Here is a 17,865-nt window from a genome sequence, read left to right on the forward strand (position 1 = left end):
AAAAATGCCAATCCGTGTGTTAAATTAAAAAAATCATACGTTAGAGTTCTGTTGGGAATATGTCTACATTGAATATTGATTAAAATGAAAGAACTATTGGCTATAATATAATATCTACATCATATGTAACGGTATATTTCAGTGCATTAGATTAGGTATCTCATTCACCCCTGAAGACACATTTGAACTCTTCCAGTTCAAAGGTTGGAATAGTTCATTAATAAATTTCAGGGGTGAATGAGTTAAACAATAACGCAGCGTTAGAAATTCTCTATTTTTCGACACCATATCTGTTACAATCAATGGATAAGATTAGAACTTGGATGAGATTAGGTTATACTAAATTAGAAATTATCTATGTCAAAACAAATGGTACATTGATAAGGCTATCATTAAATGGGATATGTTTGCCCCTGTTATATCGTAACTATTTTTTAGCATCGAAAGAGGTAAGTTTGATACAGGGTGAAAATTAATATTTATACTGTTACCCATTTCAAAATAAGAGGATGAATTGAAAACTGGTCAATTTTTTTTCAAATTATGAGATAGGAAAATTTTCCCAGGCAAATAGATTCCTGTTTTCATAAGTTTAATTCAGACTTCTCTTATATTCTTCTGTCATGTGAATTTACTGGACCAGATCAGAGACAATTTGCCTATTTGCTTGCTTATACGTAGTTATTTGGGATAAATGGCATTGTAAACACACGGAAGTGTGATCACTTAACCCAGCTGATCCGTCATCTGTCAGTTTCTAAAATAACATCGCCATTACTCATAATATCGTGCAAGAGGTCATGGAAAATTGTAATTCAAACCACTTAACTACCACTTATCATGTACATGAAACTGAACGAAAACATTCAAAGGTTGCGAAGGTCATTTGGACAATAACACCATAGGTCATTAGGTGCAATAGTCATCAAGGGACTCGCTTTACAGGTACATCCTGGCTTTGTCGTGATGACATCACAGCTATAGTTTATCCACGTTTCTCTATAAAATTTGTTGCAGACTTATAATGAACATGTGTAAATTATCTTACAATAAACTTGCCTCAATAATATCATTATATTCAATAATCTACAAAAGGAAAAAGCTCTGGGATCATTGAAAAAACAACAAAGACATATCAATGTTGGTAGTTGCTGGGGACAAATGATATGGTAGACACAATGAAGTGTGATTAGTTCACCCAGCTGACCCGTCATCTGTCAGTTTGTAAAATAACTTCAACAAGCTAATTGCACACTTATGTCTGACATGTGTTAATATGATATGGCTATATCTAATAAGTGTACAAAATCAAAATATTTTACTTTAATATATTGAATAATATTCTTTTCAAAGAAATAATGTAAACAATTACATTACATTTCAACAACACTGTATGCTGATTCACATATTGTACTGTATGCTGATTCACATATTGTATCTGATTGCTATATAAAAGAAACTTAGATTGTTTTACACTTACAGTACCAAATTTTTACATAATGTTTACCAGTATTTAAACAGGGTCTTTAGACAGACAGACTTTTTCCGTTTTAAAATCAAATCATTGCCATATTTTTACTATGGATGTCTACACGCTAAACCTTTGTCATTTTAGTATGTTGTACAAAACTAATGGTTGGTTGACTGTACAGAAGTTGGTCAATATTCACAGGAATGAGATTAATCAAGATCAAAGTATGAATACATGGAGGGTTCGAAGTCCACACAGATTCATTGTGTTAGGGCACAAAGAGCTTAGCCTACATTGACCTATGTTTACAGTTACTTGACCTACTTATCCTCTCAACAATAAGAGTAGCAATATCACACTAATACCGAGGACATATGATGAGTACTGACAAATGACTTACAGTCTATTACCATATAGGTATGGGAAGATATCAAAATTCCACATCTGAGGATAGAATTTACAAATCTAATATATCTTTATCCACCCACCTCTTACAAAGGATATTGGTAAAAACTGACATTGACGATTAACTTAATAACATAACAAGAGGCCCAAGGGCCTTAGCGGTCACCTGAGTTATATCATAGGTACTGGTAGCTTTATTTTATTGTTTAGATGTGATGTGGAAATCAGCATGTAAACTAAGTGAAATACAATACTTGTCATGTCAACAAAGGATAAGAATTTTAAAATATTTGTAAATGTTCCCTATGGGTCCTCGCTCTAACCCCTGGGGATGGGGCAGGAATTCAAAGTTTACAACATGATACCGTCATCCACCAAAGATGATTCTGACCAAGTAAAAAAGATTTCCAACAGAAAATTGTCAAAATATACCCAAAAGTGTTGTTTCCATATATATAAACTATAGTAAACTTTACCCCCTCCCAAAGGGAAAACGGATAGCTTGGGGGTCCTGAAATTTACAATTTAAATAAAGCCCCTGATGATCTTTCCATCCATGCAGAGAAAATGGCTGTAATACCTCTGAGTCTGGAGAAGAAGATTTTTGAAATATTGGCTAATTTTCCCTTTTGGGCCCCGCCCTGGCCCCTAGGGTTGGGGTAGGAATCCCAATTTTACAATTTGGTAGCCTCATCTACCAAGGATGATTCTGACAAAGTTTGGAAAAATTCCATCCACTGGTTCTTGAGAAGAAGTTGATAATGTAAAAAGTTTACGCACAACGGACGACGGACGACGACGGATGGAAAGTGATTAAAAACCTAATCAAGGACACATTTTGAAAATAACATGATATTTTCCTATGCTAAAAAAGGAGGAAGTGTAAATGTCATTGAAGACTTACTATCTAAATAATTTCAAAAATAGGCCATGATTCCTAACTAGAAAAACAAGAGGCCCATGGGCCTAAACGGTCACCTGAGTCTACAGTATTTATTTTTGTTGTTGAAATATGTACCAATTTGAGTAAAAAATAGTATAATGTTAACTTAACTTTGTCAGGACCATGAGCTGATCATTCCTAGACCAATTTTAAGTGAGATCGGCCTATTAGAACTTAGTAGCAAAATAGCGGCCATGGCAGCCAAATTGTATTTCTGATTGACCCGAAAAATAACAACACTTTGTCAGGACCATGAGGCGATCATTCCTACCAACTTTCAGTTCAATCGGTCCAGCAGAACTTGACTTTAAGTTTGAAATAGGTTTTCAAAATGGCGGCCGTGGCGGCCATATTGGATTTCTGATCGACCCGAAAAATAACAACACTTTGTCAGGACCATGAGGCGATCATTCCTACCAACTTTCAGTTCAATCGGTCCAGCAGAACTTGACTTTAAGTTTGAAATAGGTTTTCAAAATGGCGGCCGTGGCGGCCATATTGGATTTCTGATCGACCCGAAAAATAACAACACTTTGTCAGGACCATGAGGCGATCATTCCTACCAACTTTCAGTTTAATCGGCCCAGCAGAACTTGACTTTAAGTTTGAAATGTAAAATGTTAACGGACGACGGACGACGGACGACGGACGAAAACGGATAGCAATAGGTCACTTGAGCTAAAGCTCAGGTGACCTAAAAAGCTGCCGATTATTTTCAAGATTTGAGGTTAACAGTGTAGAACTCCTCTAGATATCCACATATAATGATCGGTGATGGTTGAGTATAACTAGTCACCAGTAGCATTAGTAATTATATAAGTGATGAAGAAAATATAGGTCACTCACAATGCCTATATATTTATTGGTGCAGAGCTGTCAGCATTTTTTGATAACAGTTGGACCTTTACTATAAGAGTAATAAATCTAAAAACATGTGCAAAGTGTTATCAAAGTCAAGGAAGCAAACAAAATCCTCAGAAATATTCCTGCTTAATAACCGACACATTGTCGGACTGGTAAAAGACACATTTTTCAATAGAGACCATTTCTATAGATCTGATTTTATGTAAATCAAACTGAAATACATGTAATACACAAAAACAGATTACCGATTTAACCTGTGAAACATTCACACAAGTTGACAAAAACGACAGAAAGTCAAATACCTCTATGTTGGACTTTGACCATGTCACACGCTGAGAGAGCTTTATTTAAGAGTAAACTATAATATGGCTGTTGCCAAATCTGTCAGTGGAGGACTGCTGTGTGTGTATATATGTACAAGAGTCCAAAGGTTTGGTTACATCAAGTTAAGTTCAAAGTCCTGATAGGTTTGTGTATATATATAATCATTATGACATAGCCCCCCTCAATACTACAAGTGTACAATGAGAGCCAACTGAGTTCATTTCAAAATCAATTGACTTGCCTACATAAAGAATTGTATACATGCAATCTTCATACACCATGTCAACATCCTAAATCACCTCTCTTGAAAATATGCCAAGTCTTATTTTTACTGTGTAGATGTACATGTATTATGTAGAAATTACCACTCATTTTGTGGACCTATAACAGCACATCTTTGTGTCACTCGAAGGTTACAGAAACGGAGATGGGACTAAACACAGCTGAAAGTTTTAATGATTTCACAGACTCCATTCCTACACAGATTTCTACAGATTCTACAGACTTAGTTCAAGTCTTGTATTGAATTTCAAAGCATCAGTTTCAACAAAGTCAGCCACTGAAACTCACAATTCATATTCTACAACCTGTTATTCGATCTAACAGACACATTTTTTTTTATAAAAGCCTCTTAATAAATGTTTAGGTATAAGTTTCAACATAGACTGTAATTAAACTGGAGTTGGGATGGGAAATACATTCAAAATCAAAGTGGTCAATAATACTTGAGAAAGTTAATGTAGATTTAGTCATTTACAGAAACTATTTACCCATTGAAGTTTGATACTGTATAGTTGAACAAACTGATAAATGGCTCAAAGTGAGGTTCAGCCATCCTTTAAAGGGGCTGGTCGGGGAAAAAATGTCATATTTGCTAAAATGGCATACACATGTTTAAAATACCTTCTTATGAAATATACCGATACAAATTTTGCTGAAATTCACTCCCTAAGAGTAAAAATTATAATTATATTAAAGAAATCCTAAATCGTCACCTGACAGTCTAAAACTCTCAATTGACCCAGATCAGTGAAGTAATTTTGCCGCACACGCGTCATCAACAAGGCCAAATGTAAACATTGTGGCGAAAGAAAAAGATGCGTGCAAAAGTCATGACAGGCACGAGGTATCAATACCGTTATATATAACAACAACAAATAGGTAGGAATACTACACTTGCATAATACATGACCTTTGAAAACAATTATTTATGTATAGTATTGCTGTCTTGTCCGCTAGTTGAGTCCGACATGGCACATTTCGAAACAACCACGTGACATATATAAATAGATCTGCGCTAAATTTACGTGGGGCTTCCCCGAGATTTCAGTGGTCAAAACTGGACATTGCAAGCAGAACTCGACCATCATATTGCCGTGGTATAACTTTTGGAAGGCCAGAGAACGCATTTAGACCCATTTATTTTGATTTTTTTTCCCCTACCAGCCCCTATAATATTACCAGGGTTCATTATTAAATTTAACAATACATGTATCAAGTTTCTACAGTCTGCTAATGAAATGTATAAACTCCATATATACTGAACTGTTCAAAATCCATTTATAGACTCAGTCTAAGTACTATTATATGTTTATATAAACTTTGTAAGTTGGTAAAAATATTTTTTTTTAAAATCTATTAAACCCTCACTTTTTGGACTCCATTAGAATGAGTTATATGGCTAGTAATGAAGAGGTTACAATATTTCCAAATTAGTTTTATCTTTTCTGCAATAAGTTTGTATGGTTCTCTTTGTTATTGGGTCACAAATCGCATATACAATTCACTGTAAAAAAGAAAAATTAGTTAGAAGAAAGATATTTAGTGTTCAAGTCCAGATAATCTATTTACAACTTGCACCAGTTTCCCTGATCAGTATCCAAGACACCTGAAAAAATATACCTAATTATAACTGCTTGTAAGTATTGAATACCGGTAATACAATTGTTACTCACATCTGTCAAACACCAAGGGGGCGTATTCACCCAAGATCATTGCTACGGCTCCCGCCCCTCCTGTACATCTTGCGTTTCCCGTCGCGTAGACCGCTATATCACCCGCAACCACAAGAGCATAACGTCCTGAAATGCCAAAAAAAAACACAAAGTTATTCTGGTTTCGAACTACATTATGTATATTGAAAGTTATATCCCCCAATGTATAGCAGTTATGTGTACTATATAGCCACAATCAGCGCCGACTTTAAAATTGACCTTGGTACCCAGAAACATTAACTTGTTTGAGATATTCTCATACTGGATTATTATACAAAGTTTGATCAAAATCTTTTCAGAAATTAAGTTGCTAGAGCAATGACCAAAATGTCCTTTAAATATTAAAAGTGATCTTGATTGGCACCATGAAACATGAACTCATTTAAAATAAAGTAAAAATACACCTTAAAATCAAATCACTTAAATTAGTGACCACCTGTACATGTATATATGTAGAAATGGACCACTATCCGCTTCCAAGGCTTTGTCACCAAGGGATCATAACAATGCTATGCAGTACAGTGCAACATAATAGGAAGAGTATTGATTGTGATTCAAAACTCAAACACTAAAATTTTCAATATATTCTTCAAAATTTGTTTGAAGCATGATTGCAAAAAGAAATTTTCTTGGAAATGAAGCGTTGAACCCATTCACCCCTAAAATAGATTTTGAACCTTACCAAAGTAAAGATTGGGCAAGTCCAGTTTAAAAATGAAGGGGTGAATGAGTTAAGTTAACTTAATTTTGTAATTATAAATCCACTTTACCGTCCCATGAACTAGACTCGATCCAGTTGATGGCGTTGAAGAGAGCCGCAGTACCACCATAGCAGGCATTGGTTGTGTCTATTCCTTCCATGTCAGTGTTCTCACACTCCTCAAACAACTGCATAAGTACAGATTTCACGCTCTTTGATTTGTCCACAATTGTTTCTGTCCCCACTTCCAGGCGGCCAATATGTTCATAAGATATGTGACCCTCAAGTTTGCGCATCAAGCGCTCCACAACGGTCAAACATAGCGAGTTAATGTCCTCACGATCCGTACAGAAACCCATCTTGTCCTGTCCCAGACCAATGGTGTACTTTCCTGTGGAGATGCCATCATACAGTTCTAACTCTCCCTGGTCAACATATTGGGACGGAAAGTAGACATCAATGGCAATAATGCCCACATTGGTCGGATAGTGTTTATAATGTTCATCCATGTTAGCTGATCCTGGCATTGTTGCTATCTGTTAAGTTTTCCTACAAAATCAAATGAACAAGACCACTGAATTAATTTGACGCTGGAAGAAAGTGACGAAATATTCGGATTCAATCACTGTTGCTAAAACAAAACAATGACTCATAAAACTCACTATTAGATTGAATTAGAAACTAACCAAAGAAAGGACCATTTTTTATGATCCACTCTCAAATTGACAGGTTAATATTGCCTGAAATATAATTACAGATATACCTGAAAATAATCTACAGCATGCATATATATATCAATACCGTCTATCATACCATCAAAAATAGCAATGGTTCGATGATACCTGGTATCTATATTTAGCATCAAAATAGAAAGCAGGTAACATCTATAAATAGAATAACATACATGTACACCTACATTTAGTAATGACAAATACAGAATAAAAATAGAGTTTACTTAGCATACTAGACATTTAAAATGCCTCAGACAGCTTGTACTACATAATGACAAACATAAATTCAGGGTACCCAGATTACATTTAACTATGCACTTTATATATATTGTATATATACATGTACAGTAGCACTAAACTCATTCAACATACCTGTGTTATTAGTCAACACTAAGAAGGAACGTGTTTACAGTAGAGGGTATTTTAAACCAAATAAAACTTATACTGAACCTACTCTGAATAAGTACCCACATACATGTATATAAATGAAAAAGTAGCTTGAAATAATTTTTGTTCTTTGCATCATATATTTGTGTCTTGTTCTTTGTTAAATGTGTAATCTGACATAGGGGTAGATTGCTTCAGATATTGTACACCCTGTTTGCTAGAAGGAAATCCAGGGATTCTTCATTGTCAAATTTGCAAAGAAATGGCTGAATGTCATTGGGAATCGAGACAAGAGATAAAAACAAATTGAACATATATGTATGTGAAAATAAAGGTAATAAAATCAGTGGACTGGAACATTATATAATTACAAAATACCGGATGTAATATAAGTATAAAGAATTGAGGTCATGCACCTTCAGATATGATGAAATAGTTTCATCTCATACTAGTTCATGTAAATCTAGAGTGCTAGACAGAGATTCTGCTGAACTTTAAACATAATAAGTTGATTCCAGTTATCAATAAAATGTTATAGGGACATTCAATGCTAAACAATAAAGGAATTTTACTGAAACATTAGGTCATAGTAAATGCCTTAAAGTCTAACTGGATCAGAACCACTGCTATTTCCAAGTCCCCTACATTGGTTTTCATAACAACCGTCCAACTGCATTCTTCTATTAGTTTATCCCCCACTAGTTTAAAACTAAATCAGACATCCAGGAGATCCAAATTATATTATTTTCCATTTGTTTTAATTCTAGAGATGTACAGGCCCCCATATGGTGGGTAGCACGAGTTCATGTCTTACTACGTCCGTCTTTCACTGGAATTACCTCCTAGGATGCTGATAACCATTTCTACAGTTTGGTAGAACTGTGGTAATCAGGGCTATCTACGCTGTCTTATATATTCAAGACCAAGAGTAGCTGTTGATGACATACAGTAAAACATTGATATAATAGCCCTCGTTCCACTTACCACCTTGCTTACTGCCAACATATTGCAAGGTTTCTATTTTTTCATTTTTTTCCTATGAATTCCTTTATACCTTTCCTTCTTTTTATCATCAAATCCCTATAAATGTTGTTTTTTTTCTTGGCAAATATTCAGAATATAACAAAGGTTTACTGTATACATATATAACAGTGTTAGTCTATGATAGAAGTGTCAGTATATTAACAAAGAGCTTACATGCAAACATGCTACTATAACACAGCATAAACTGGTCATTGGTAATTGAAATGTAATAATACATCAACTGCTACTGGAGTATATAAATGTACCATTATAGAACATCAACTGGGATATTGCCATGTAAACATACAGTATAATACAACATCCAAAGGAGCATACAATCAGTAAACATCAAACATTATAAAACATCAACTGGGATACTGACATGTAAACAAGCATACAATCAGTAAGCATCAACCATTATAAAACATCAACTGGTATACTGACATGAAAACATACAAGTACAATACAACATCAAAAGGATCATACATCATCACACCGATTCCAAAAATTGCAAACATTTCTACAACATCAACTAGGGCATTGTAAACATCCATCATAATATACAATGTCCAGGCAAACATTTTGATATTAAACTTGTACAATATCAACTGGGAAAGTCTCACCATTGTGCGACATCAACAGGAGGGGACTGAAATTATAAAATATTTATCTATAAGATTCAGTTAATCTAAAATCCTTATATTCTGTATTTCTTTTCAGCCACAATGCCTGTCACTGAATCGAAGACGAAAATCATTTTGTCTTGGTGTGTAACACCTACAAAGATAAGCCAAGAACATAATCTATATAACACCTACATTACATAGTACATTGAACTGTTTACCGTCTGTTCTCTCATGTACATGAAATGTACTTGTATGTATTGTATACTGATGGGCTGTAAGGCCTGAAGTCAATATCTGAATTGAAATGAAATGAGATGATAGGTATATAATGACAAAAAAGTTAAATTGACATATGAATGAAACAATATTCAACCTACCATCACTGCAGGTAAATAATGATCCACCACGTGAAATGTAACAGATACGCATGTGTAATATATGTAGCTATAGTGTCAACAGCATCAATCCTGGCTCTCGATAATTACTGTCATCTTTCTATTGGTTGTCGCATCATTAAATTCCCTCACCTGGCCAATAACGATGTTTGCAGTCAGGCAGTAGGATTGGTATATCAGGTATAGTGACCTAGATTAGTGTGTTCCCCCTTACAAAATTTATAACTGAAAACCTCTGATTCTGTACGATACTACGTACATTGTATGTATGGAAGGTGGCCAACCTAAACCAGCTTATAGTATTGTGAATACCTAGTGTTCTTCACATGTACACCTGTATTACTAGTACTGTATACCAGTAATTTGTTGTTTACTAATATACCAAGTTGTATGTAAAAAAAAAAACATTATTGACAGATGGCAAGGCATTTAAAAAGTACACCTCATACTTAGCACTAATACATATAGTTATATTATTTCATCTATCTATGCTACTTATATACATATTCATAACACTATGAGGACAATTTATATTATGGAATCAAGGCCCAGTTGTACAAAATTTGTTCACCCTCACAGGTCATTAACCCCAATTTTCAAATGCAAGAATTAGAAATAGTTCTGTGTTTTGTGTCCTTAGGCAATTTCAGCTAAACATTTCCTTAATTTTAACATGTAATGGATTAAACATTTGCATTCAGTTGACCTATGCTAAACAGGCTTTACATAACAGGGCCAAGGAAACTCAAGATAGCAGTGTTGTAGAGCAGACATTGGATTATAATTACTGTAATTACATTGCCCTGTCTATATTTTTTGATACTTCCTTGCTAAATCAAATTACAATATTGGAAAATTCTTCAATATCATTAAAGTATTTCAAGCATTTTTAGGAAAAATTGTATGCAATATTAATGGGCTTAGAAACTTTAAAAAAAAATATGTTAACTGTCCAGAAATAAATATCAAGAAATATCATGATGGTGCAGCATGACATTTTTGATATCTCGAAACTAGTTACTTTTTTTGCTTGATCTAGTTAGGTTTAAGAGGTAATTTTCAATACACTGACAAAAAAAAAGGCTGTCATTGCAGTTAAATTACTGTGCTCAGTATTTAATTAACAGAAAATAAGGATAAAGTATGGATTAAAAGCTTCTAAACCTGTAATTTTTACATTTTTTCAAAATTTGCTATATTTTCAACAAGAGAAATGGATGACTCACCCTGTAACTCATTCCAAAGTCAGTCCACAAAACCAAACTATAATGAATTATCAATCAGTAATATACAACTGATACTCAATAAAAATGGAACCGATTCCCAGCACTAATATATATATATACTGACCTGGGCAATATAAATCTGACAATTTATTTCCTGATCCCCTTGCTTCAAGAGGCAATAAATACATTTTTGTATGTTGCAAACTATTCTAGACCCTCTCATGTGTAAAAGTGTGATAGGTTAAGTACATGTACATAACTAACATGTATCTTGGTAATCAACAATCATGTTCTGTTACTGCCGTTGTGTTTCCATCTTGAATTTATGGCGTCGACAGCTGTAGGGAAATTATTTGTGCGGTATATTGAGACTGACATGTATGATATATTCCAGCATTTATAGTATCACTAATCAACGTTTCATTTCTATCGACATCAAGTACTATTTTATAGGCTGGCAGTTTTATAACTGGGATTTCATAAATTATTTTATTATTGTTTTCTCTATTTTTGAAGTACATGTAGTAAATGTTCTAACCATTTTCATATCATTAAGCTACAACTATATACAATTGTACTAGGGCATCCACATACTAATAAAGTTCTCAGCAACGAAATGACAGTCATAGATGGTCAAAATGCCAGTCATTTCACTTAGTAAATCTTTTAAAATTATAAAACTATAATTTGCTTTTTCATTAACTAATATGTCTTGTCTCAGAAGTACATGTATTACAGTTTTTTTAAAGTTTAAAGAGTGCTTTTTAAACCTTTTCATTGTTGAGCTAAGCAGTGCAAATGCAGATATAGAAGCTTTTTAAACTTGATAACAATCTGTGCAGGTTATGACGATCATTTGCAAATGGAAAAGATGAAAATTGAATAGAATTTACACCTGTCTTAGTATATATATATATTCTGTCGTTATTACTTCCTTCCCCATATATCTATGTAAGTAATATGCATCCAACCAACATTTGTTTGTTCGGATCCAGTGCCAATATTGGATGATACTGTTGTTATTACTTATGAGACCTATATAATATATATAAAGGTCAGCATTTTTAGCATAACCTTACATGAAGGTGTACGAACAAATCTTGCAAGTGCCAAGTGGTTGTTTCCTGACTCCAATGCAGTACGTATATATATGTAGTTGTTTTATAACTAAACATCTGCCCTATGTAAATGTACACAGTATCAGACCAATGAAAATGTGAAGAAAAAAATATAAAGGTTATTGAATTGATACAAATATAATACTACTGTTAATCATAATGATTTTGCCCTGCAAAATTTTCAACTTAAAATGAATTTGCCAAATGATGAATCTTCTCTCTAGGGTTTGTAGCGGATATTTTTGGAATCAGTTTCAGATCATTTGGAGACAATCCGCATAATTGAATCCAATCGTTGAAATTGGTGGTGTTCTTTTGAACAAAAAGAACAAATTAAATGAAATTTACCACAATTATGAAACAACATCCAACGAGAAGGAGCTATGCATAAATAAGTTAGTTCTTGTTTCCCAATCATCTCCATTAGATGTCTTTGATATTGTACATGTTTAATTGACCTGAATAAAATATGGTTTAATCTAAAATCCAACCATTATATTAAACACTCTTGTTGGTTTTTGGATGGTAATGTGCAGGGGGTCTTAATGTGGGAGAAAACTGGAGTACCCAGGGAAAACCCAAGTGGACTATGAGGTGACCCTCGGCCTTTGCCAATCAGGGAATCGAGCCCCGATAATCTTGGTGAAAATCAAGTATACTATATCCACTAAGCCACCCAACCAACCCAAATTTCAGTGACTATATTAGTGGGATTGGTAAGTAGCCTAACAGAGAATTCTATAGTATGTTGCTTTTTTTTATTCATGATCAGTGGACCATGAAGTCACTGAGATCCCTTCTTTACTTCTGTATCTATCTGTAACGGAACCTGACTGGGTCAATCGTAGGCGACCAGATAGCTCAATTGGAAGAGCATCCGTCTAGATTTCAGAGGGTCCCGGGATCGAACCCCGGTCTGGCTGTGCAATTTCTCTTTCTTCTGTTATATTACTATGTACCAAAAATTAATCAAAACTATCTGCCATCAAAATTAGCAAACATGAAATGAAGTAATAAAAATTTAGCAAAGGGGCTTGTATTCCCCTTGCTCGTAACCGAGTGTCTGGGGGCGGGGTCAAATCATACACCATGTCATAGAGGTAGTAGAAGAATAAGGAAGCGACCAATCTATATATATATAACCCTGACAATATTTATCACAACTTGTCTAGTATTGAATTTAATTTCATGAATTAGGTCAAAAATGCTGAAAGTAAAACATGTTACATGGGCAATTTGTTTCCTGTTTGTAAGATGTTTTGTAGTTACATGTACTGATAACAGTGTTCTGCACCTGTAACACAGCACAGCTTTCTTTGTAAAAAAAAAAAAAAAAAAATGCTGTGCTGTGTTACAGGTGCAGAACACTGTTATCAGTACATGTACAGCACAGCTTTCTTTGTTATTTGTGAAAGAATAAGATACATTGGAAAGGCTTTTTTTGTAGTTAACTAATTTATTGCGAAAGTATAACATCTATTTTCCTATCATTCACTAATTTCAGCATGCATGCATGCAGTACGCTATTTTGGTTTAGCATCAAACTGTAACAATTTCCATTTCTAACACAGGCGGCAAAGTCAAAGCAGTTTTATTTTCCTCGTTATTTGTGTAGGCCTACTTGAATGCTGGTTATCTATACATTCGTCCGATCGGTTATCGGCCGAGCCCTGTCAGTGTCGTGGACAACTGGTGACAACGTGTTTCCTGTTCATTCAGTTGAACATGTTTCGCAATATTCAACAGTAAGCATTACCTTTAAAATGGCCACAGTTAAGTCCTCTTGTAAATGTTCGTCTGAAACACATCATATGTGACGTAAAGGGTATTTAAATGACCACAGTCATTCTTCTATCCAAGGGCAAACACGAGGCGACCATACAGTGTTTATTATTTCATCAGTCGGTATCATGCTACGACTTCATATGCGTCATTAGCTACAAACGTTTGAATGATATAGAAAGTATAGCCAATCAGAGTAAACCTTCTAACACCGACGGTGTGGTTGTTAACCGGGCTGTCATTGGTTCACATGATATAGTTTCCCGCGTTTAAATTAAAGCCTTGTTGGGATATGGCATTTTTTTCAATGCAAGTTGAAGATCGGTTCCGGTAAGCGTATCGGTTAGTGTAGTGCGCTAGTTACACAAAAATGTAGAAGCACAATCAAAGAACGTAACTTGTGATAGGCCTACAATTAAAGCCAATAAACGAAAAAATAATTTGCAACTACGAAAATCCATCTAATAGATAAATCTGTTATCGGTTAATAAAATTATTTTTTGTTTTCTACATCTCTTCATATTTAATCCTTCCTCCGTCAATATTGACGATTGTGGATTTTTTCGGTCTTATGCTCTAGTGCGTTGTTATGTACAGTGGTTTTTTTTTCTTTCACTCTCACTCTCTCTCTCTCTCTCTCTAATTTGCTATATAGGGTAAAAACAGGTTAAAAGCAGTGAGTGCGTTCGATTATGTTATATGTGGTGCATGTCCTAAATTCTGCTTGTGTTTTTGATTGGATGATTATTTTGGGTAGGAGGTTCCGCTGTGTTATGGTGTATGTGAAGAATGAGTGTCTGTATGTGTCTTTGGGTGTGTAGATATGTCTGTAACTAAGGTCGTGTCCTTGACGTGTTCTGGTGTCTGCGGGGATGATATTGTTAGTGTGTATTGCTACATGTTGGTGTATTATTTTGTTGAGAAGAATAATTCGTATTCTTGCTCTTCATGTGTGTAGTGTTGGCCTTTTTAAATTGTGTATGATATCTGTGACAAAACATGTGTTATGGTATTTGTTTTGAACGTATCGTGCTGCTCTTCGTTGTACTTTTTCTAATTGATTTAATGAGGATCCCAAACTGAAGAGCAGTATTCAAGGTTTGGTCTTACAATGGCCTTATATGCATGTTCTTTTATGTGTGGTGAATTTATTTTTTAGGTTGCGTTTCTGAAAGCCTAGCGATTTATTTGCATTTGGTGTGATGTCGTTAATGTGTTTGTCCCATTTTAAGCTGTTTTGAAGTGTGATGCCTAGACATTTGTTTGAATTTACAGTTTCTAGTGTGTGGTCATGGGGTGTGTATTGGTGTTTAACTTTTGTGCGTTTCGGTGATATAGTGAGTATGGTGCATTTGTCTAGCTGAAATTTCATGAGCCAGTCCTCTTCCCATTTACTAGCTGCATCTAAATCTGTTTGTAGTTTTGTTGTATCGTCTTTGTTGTTGATTGTTTTATATAGTATGCTGTCGTCTGCAAATAGTCTTAGTGTACTGTGTGATATGTATTCGGGGAAGTCGTTGATGTATATGAGGAAGAGGACTGGTCCCAAACAGGTTCCTTGGGACACTCCAGATGTGACTGGGATTTTGTCGATTGATTGATAGGTTTTACGTCCGCTTCACTAACGAGTATTTCGGTTACCAGCAGACAGGGATTTTGTCGGAGTGTTTGCCCTCAAGTACTACTGTTTGGGTGCGTTGTGATAGGAAGTCTGTTATCAACAATTGAAATTATTGACATTATTGACAATAATTGCAATTGAATTCAATGAGAAAAAATGAGGAAATGCATGAAACTATTTTATAGTAGTAGTGATTATTTTGTGGTGATAAACCGAATTTCAGTTGAAGTGAAATTTTTGATACTTTGGTTTTCACTACACGTTGGATAGTTGTGATCGAACAAAAAAACTAGCAATGAAAGGTTCAAATTCAAAATGCATTGCAATGTACAACATTTGATATATTCACAATCAGTTAATCTCTTAATAATACATCTTCCTTGGGTTTTTTTCTATTGTTTAATAATTGTCTGCACATACATTTCATATTATTTATGTGTCGCTAAATAATTATTTCTCATTTCCCGGACCAGTATTAATGATCCGTTTACGAGCAGTCCAGTTTCTTTTCAGCAAGCCTGCGTGTACGTAAAATCTAATGGGGAACCGTGACACATTCCTTAAACGAGAAATCGAAAATACGCATTCGTCTTTAATCGAATTGTACCTATCTTCAATGGAATTGTAACTATCTTCAATGGAATTGTACCTATCTTCAATGGAATTGTACATATCTTCAATGTAATTGTACCTATCTTCTATGGAATTGTACCTATCTTCAGTTGAATTGTACCTATCTTCAATGGAATTGCAACTATCTTCAGGTGAATTGTACCTATCTATATCTTCAAATGAATTGCACCTTTCTTCAATTGAATTGAATATATGTTGATTTGGCGTTCCATAAACATCCGGGTCAATAATGATACCCTCGGTTGTTTACATTATTGCTCACTGTAATAAATAGTACAAGTAGGTAAGTGATGGATCTCCTCGCCAAGTGATTGATGGGGTACCAATACCTTTATTTATAATAAATAATGTGCATAGAGGAAGCGAAATTATCCGTGGTTATCGAAAAGGTATAGATCGTGGTTCGAGTCCAGAGGGTATACTCCGTTTGGTCAACGTCCTATTAACAGCTAAGGTCATTAAAGGACGTGCCTCTTTGTGTGTTATGTACGAATATGCTTGCATGTATGTTTGTATGCTGGAAGTAGATTTTGTTGGTGTAATTGACCTCTTGTGATATTGCTATCTCACTGAAATACCATGCCGAAAAACACCTATAGCACAGCATTCCGCCCGGTCACATTATACTGACAACGGGTGAACCAGTTGTTGCCATTACCCTTAATGCTGAACGTTAAACAGGGAATAACAACCATTTTAAGGATTAGGTACGTCCCGGCCTATAGGGACAGAAACCATTGCCTTCCTCACTTGGGCGAACGTTCAACATTAAAGCTAGAAGTGAGATATTGCCAAGCAAGGCGCTAGGAAATTAAAGGTAGTTAGAAGGAGAGAGAAATATAGTGATCCCAAATATTGCAATGGGTGCAGCAGATTTATTTTGGTCGCTTTCCTGTCCCCCAAAAAAGGGCACAAAAGCAAATCCCCAATTTTGCAGGGGGTTCCCCCATTAGTCGCCTCTTACGATACATGTAATGGGTAAGAGCAAGTTGTATTGCTGTAGTCCGTTGGTGTCTGAAGATGAGTTAGTCTCAGCAGTGCACAGATTTTTTCAATAACAGGAAAAACAGCACTTTACGTTATATTTAGAAATAAAATGTTTTGTAAACTATTAGATACTATGACAGAGATCAGTGGTATCAGAAAGAAGAGTGTATCAGGCAAGGTGATCACGCCACTCGATTAGCTATCTCACCGGACAAGTCAGGTCACTAGAAAAACAATCCCCAACATCTTCACTTTAAATGTATGATAATTTAGATGTCGTATCATTATTCTGACGGGTTTTGACCTATTTAACCAGTATTTTATTTTATTAATTTTTTAGATTAATTTTACCAGTATATTATAGATTTTTTTCAAAAGGATTAATAAAATGTCCAAATTAAAGAAATTGTTCAAAGATATATTTATTTTTTATTATCAAAGGTACGTAATTACTTAGTCCGAATTATTCTGACGTTTTATCGACTTTTTTTTATATCGCTCGACGACAGACCGATATAAAAAAGTCGATAAAACGTCAGAATAATTCGGACTAATAATTACTATACGGTGGGAATGGTGCCACTGCGAATGAAAATAATACAGCCTTTCCGGATTGATCGTATCCAAACTCCGAA

The 17,865-nt window shown here is 34.8% G+C and overlaps 1 protein-coding gene across 6 annotated transcripts in view; it reads right to left on the bottom strand.

The window, feature by feature from the left end:
• LOC110452514 (hydroxymethylglutaryl-CoA synthase 1-like) overlaps nucleotides 1-14,146 on the bottom strand; it is a 37,394-nt gene extending 23,248 nt beyond the window's left edge. Inside the window, exons 1-4 of one of the 6 annotated variants that reach the window (XM_021501089.1) lie at nucleotides 13,964-14,146; nucleotides 9,466-9,491; nucleotides 6,772-7,250; nucleotides 5,963-6,088 (exon numbers count right to left, since the gene is read on the bottom strand). In XM_021501089.1, the coding sequence (XP_021356764.1) occupies nucleotides 5,963-6,088; nucleotides 6,772-7,228 (583 nt within the window). In that variant the 5' untranslated portion in view covers nucleotides 7,229-7,250; nucleotides 9,466-9,491; nucleotides 13,964-14,146. Of the gene's footprint in view, nucleotides 1-5,962; nucleotides 6,089-6,771; nucleotides 7,251-7,464; nucleotides 7,506-9,465; nucleotides 9,492-9,845; nucleotides 10,254-13,963 lie in introns of those variants that run through there. The other 5 variants (XM_021501090.1, XM_021501088.1, XM_021501093.1 and 2 more) reach the window with 5 other exon arrangements.
• Nucleotides 14,147-17,865: the final 3,719 nt, after the last annotated feature.

Source organism: Mizuhopecten yessoensis, unplaced genomic scaffold (genome assembly GCF_002113885.1).
Source record: "Mizuhopecten yessoensis strain PY_sf001 unplaced genomic scaffold, ASM211388v2 scaffold6719, whole genome shotgun sequence".
Taxonomy (NCBI): domain Eukaryota; kingdom Metazoa; phylum Mollusca; class Bivalvia; order Pectinida; family Pectinidae; genus Mizuhopecten; species Mizuhopecten yessoensis.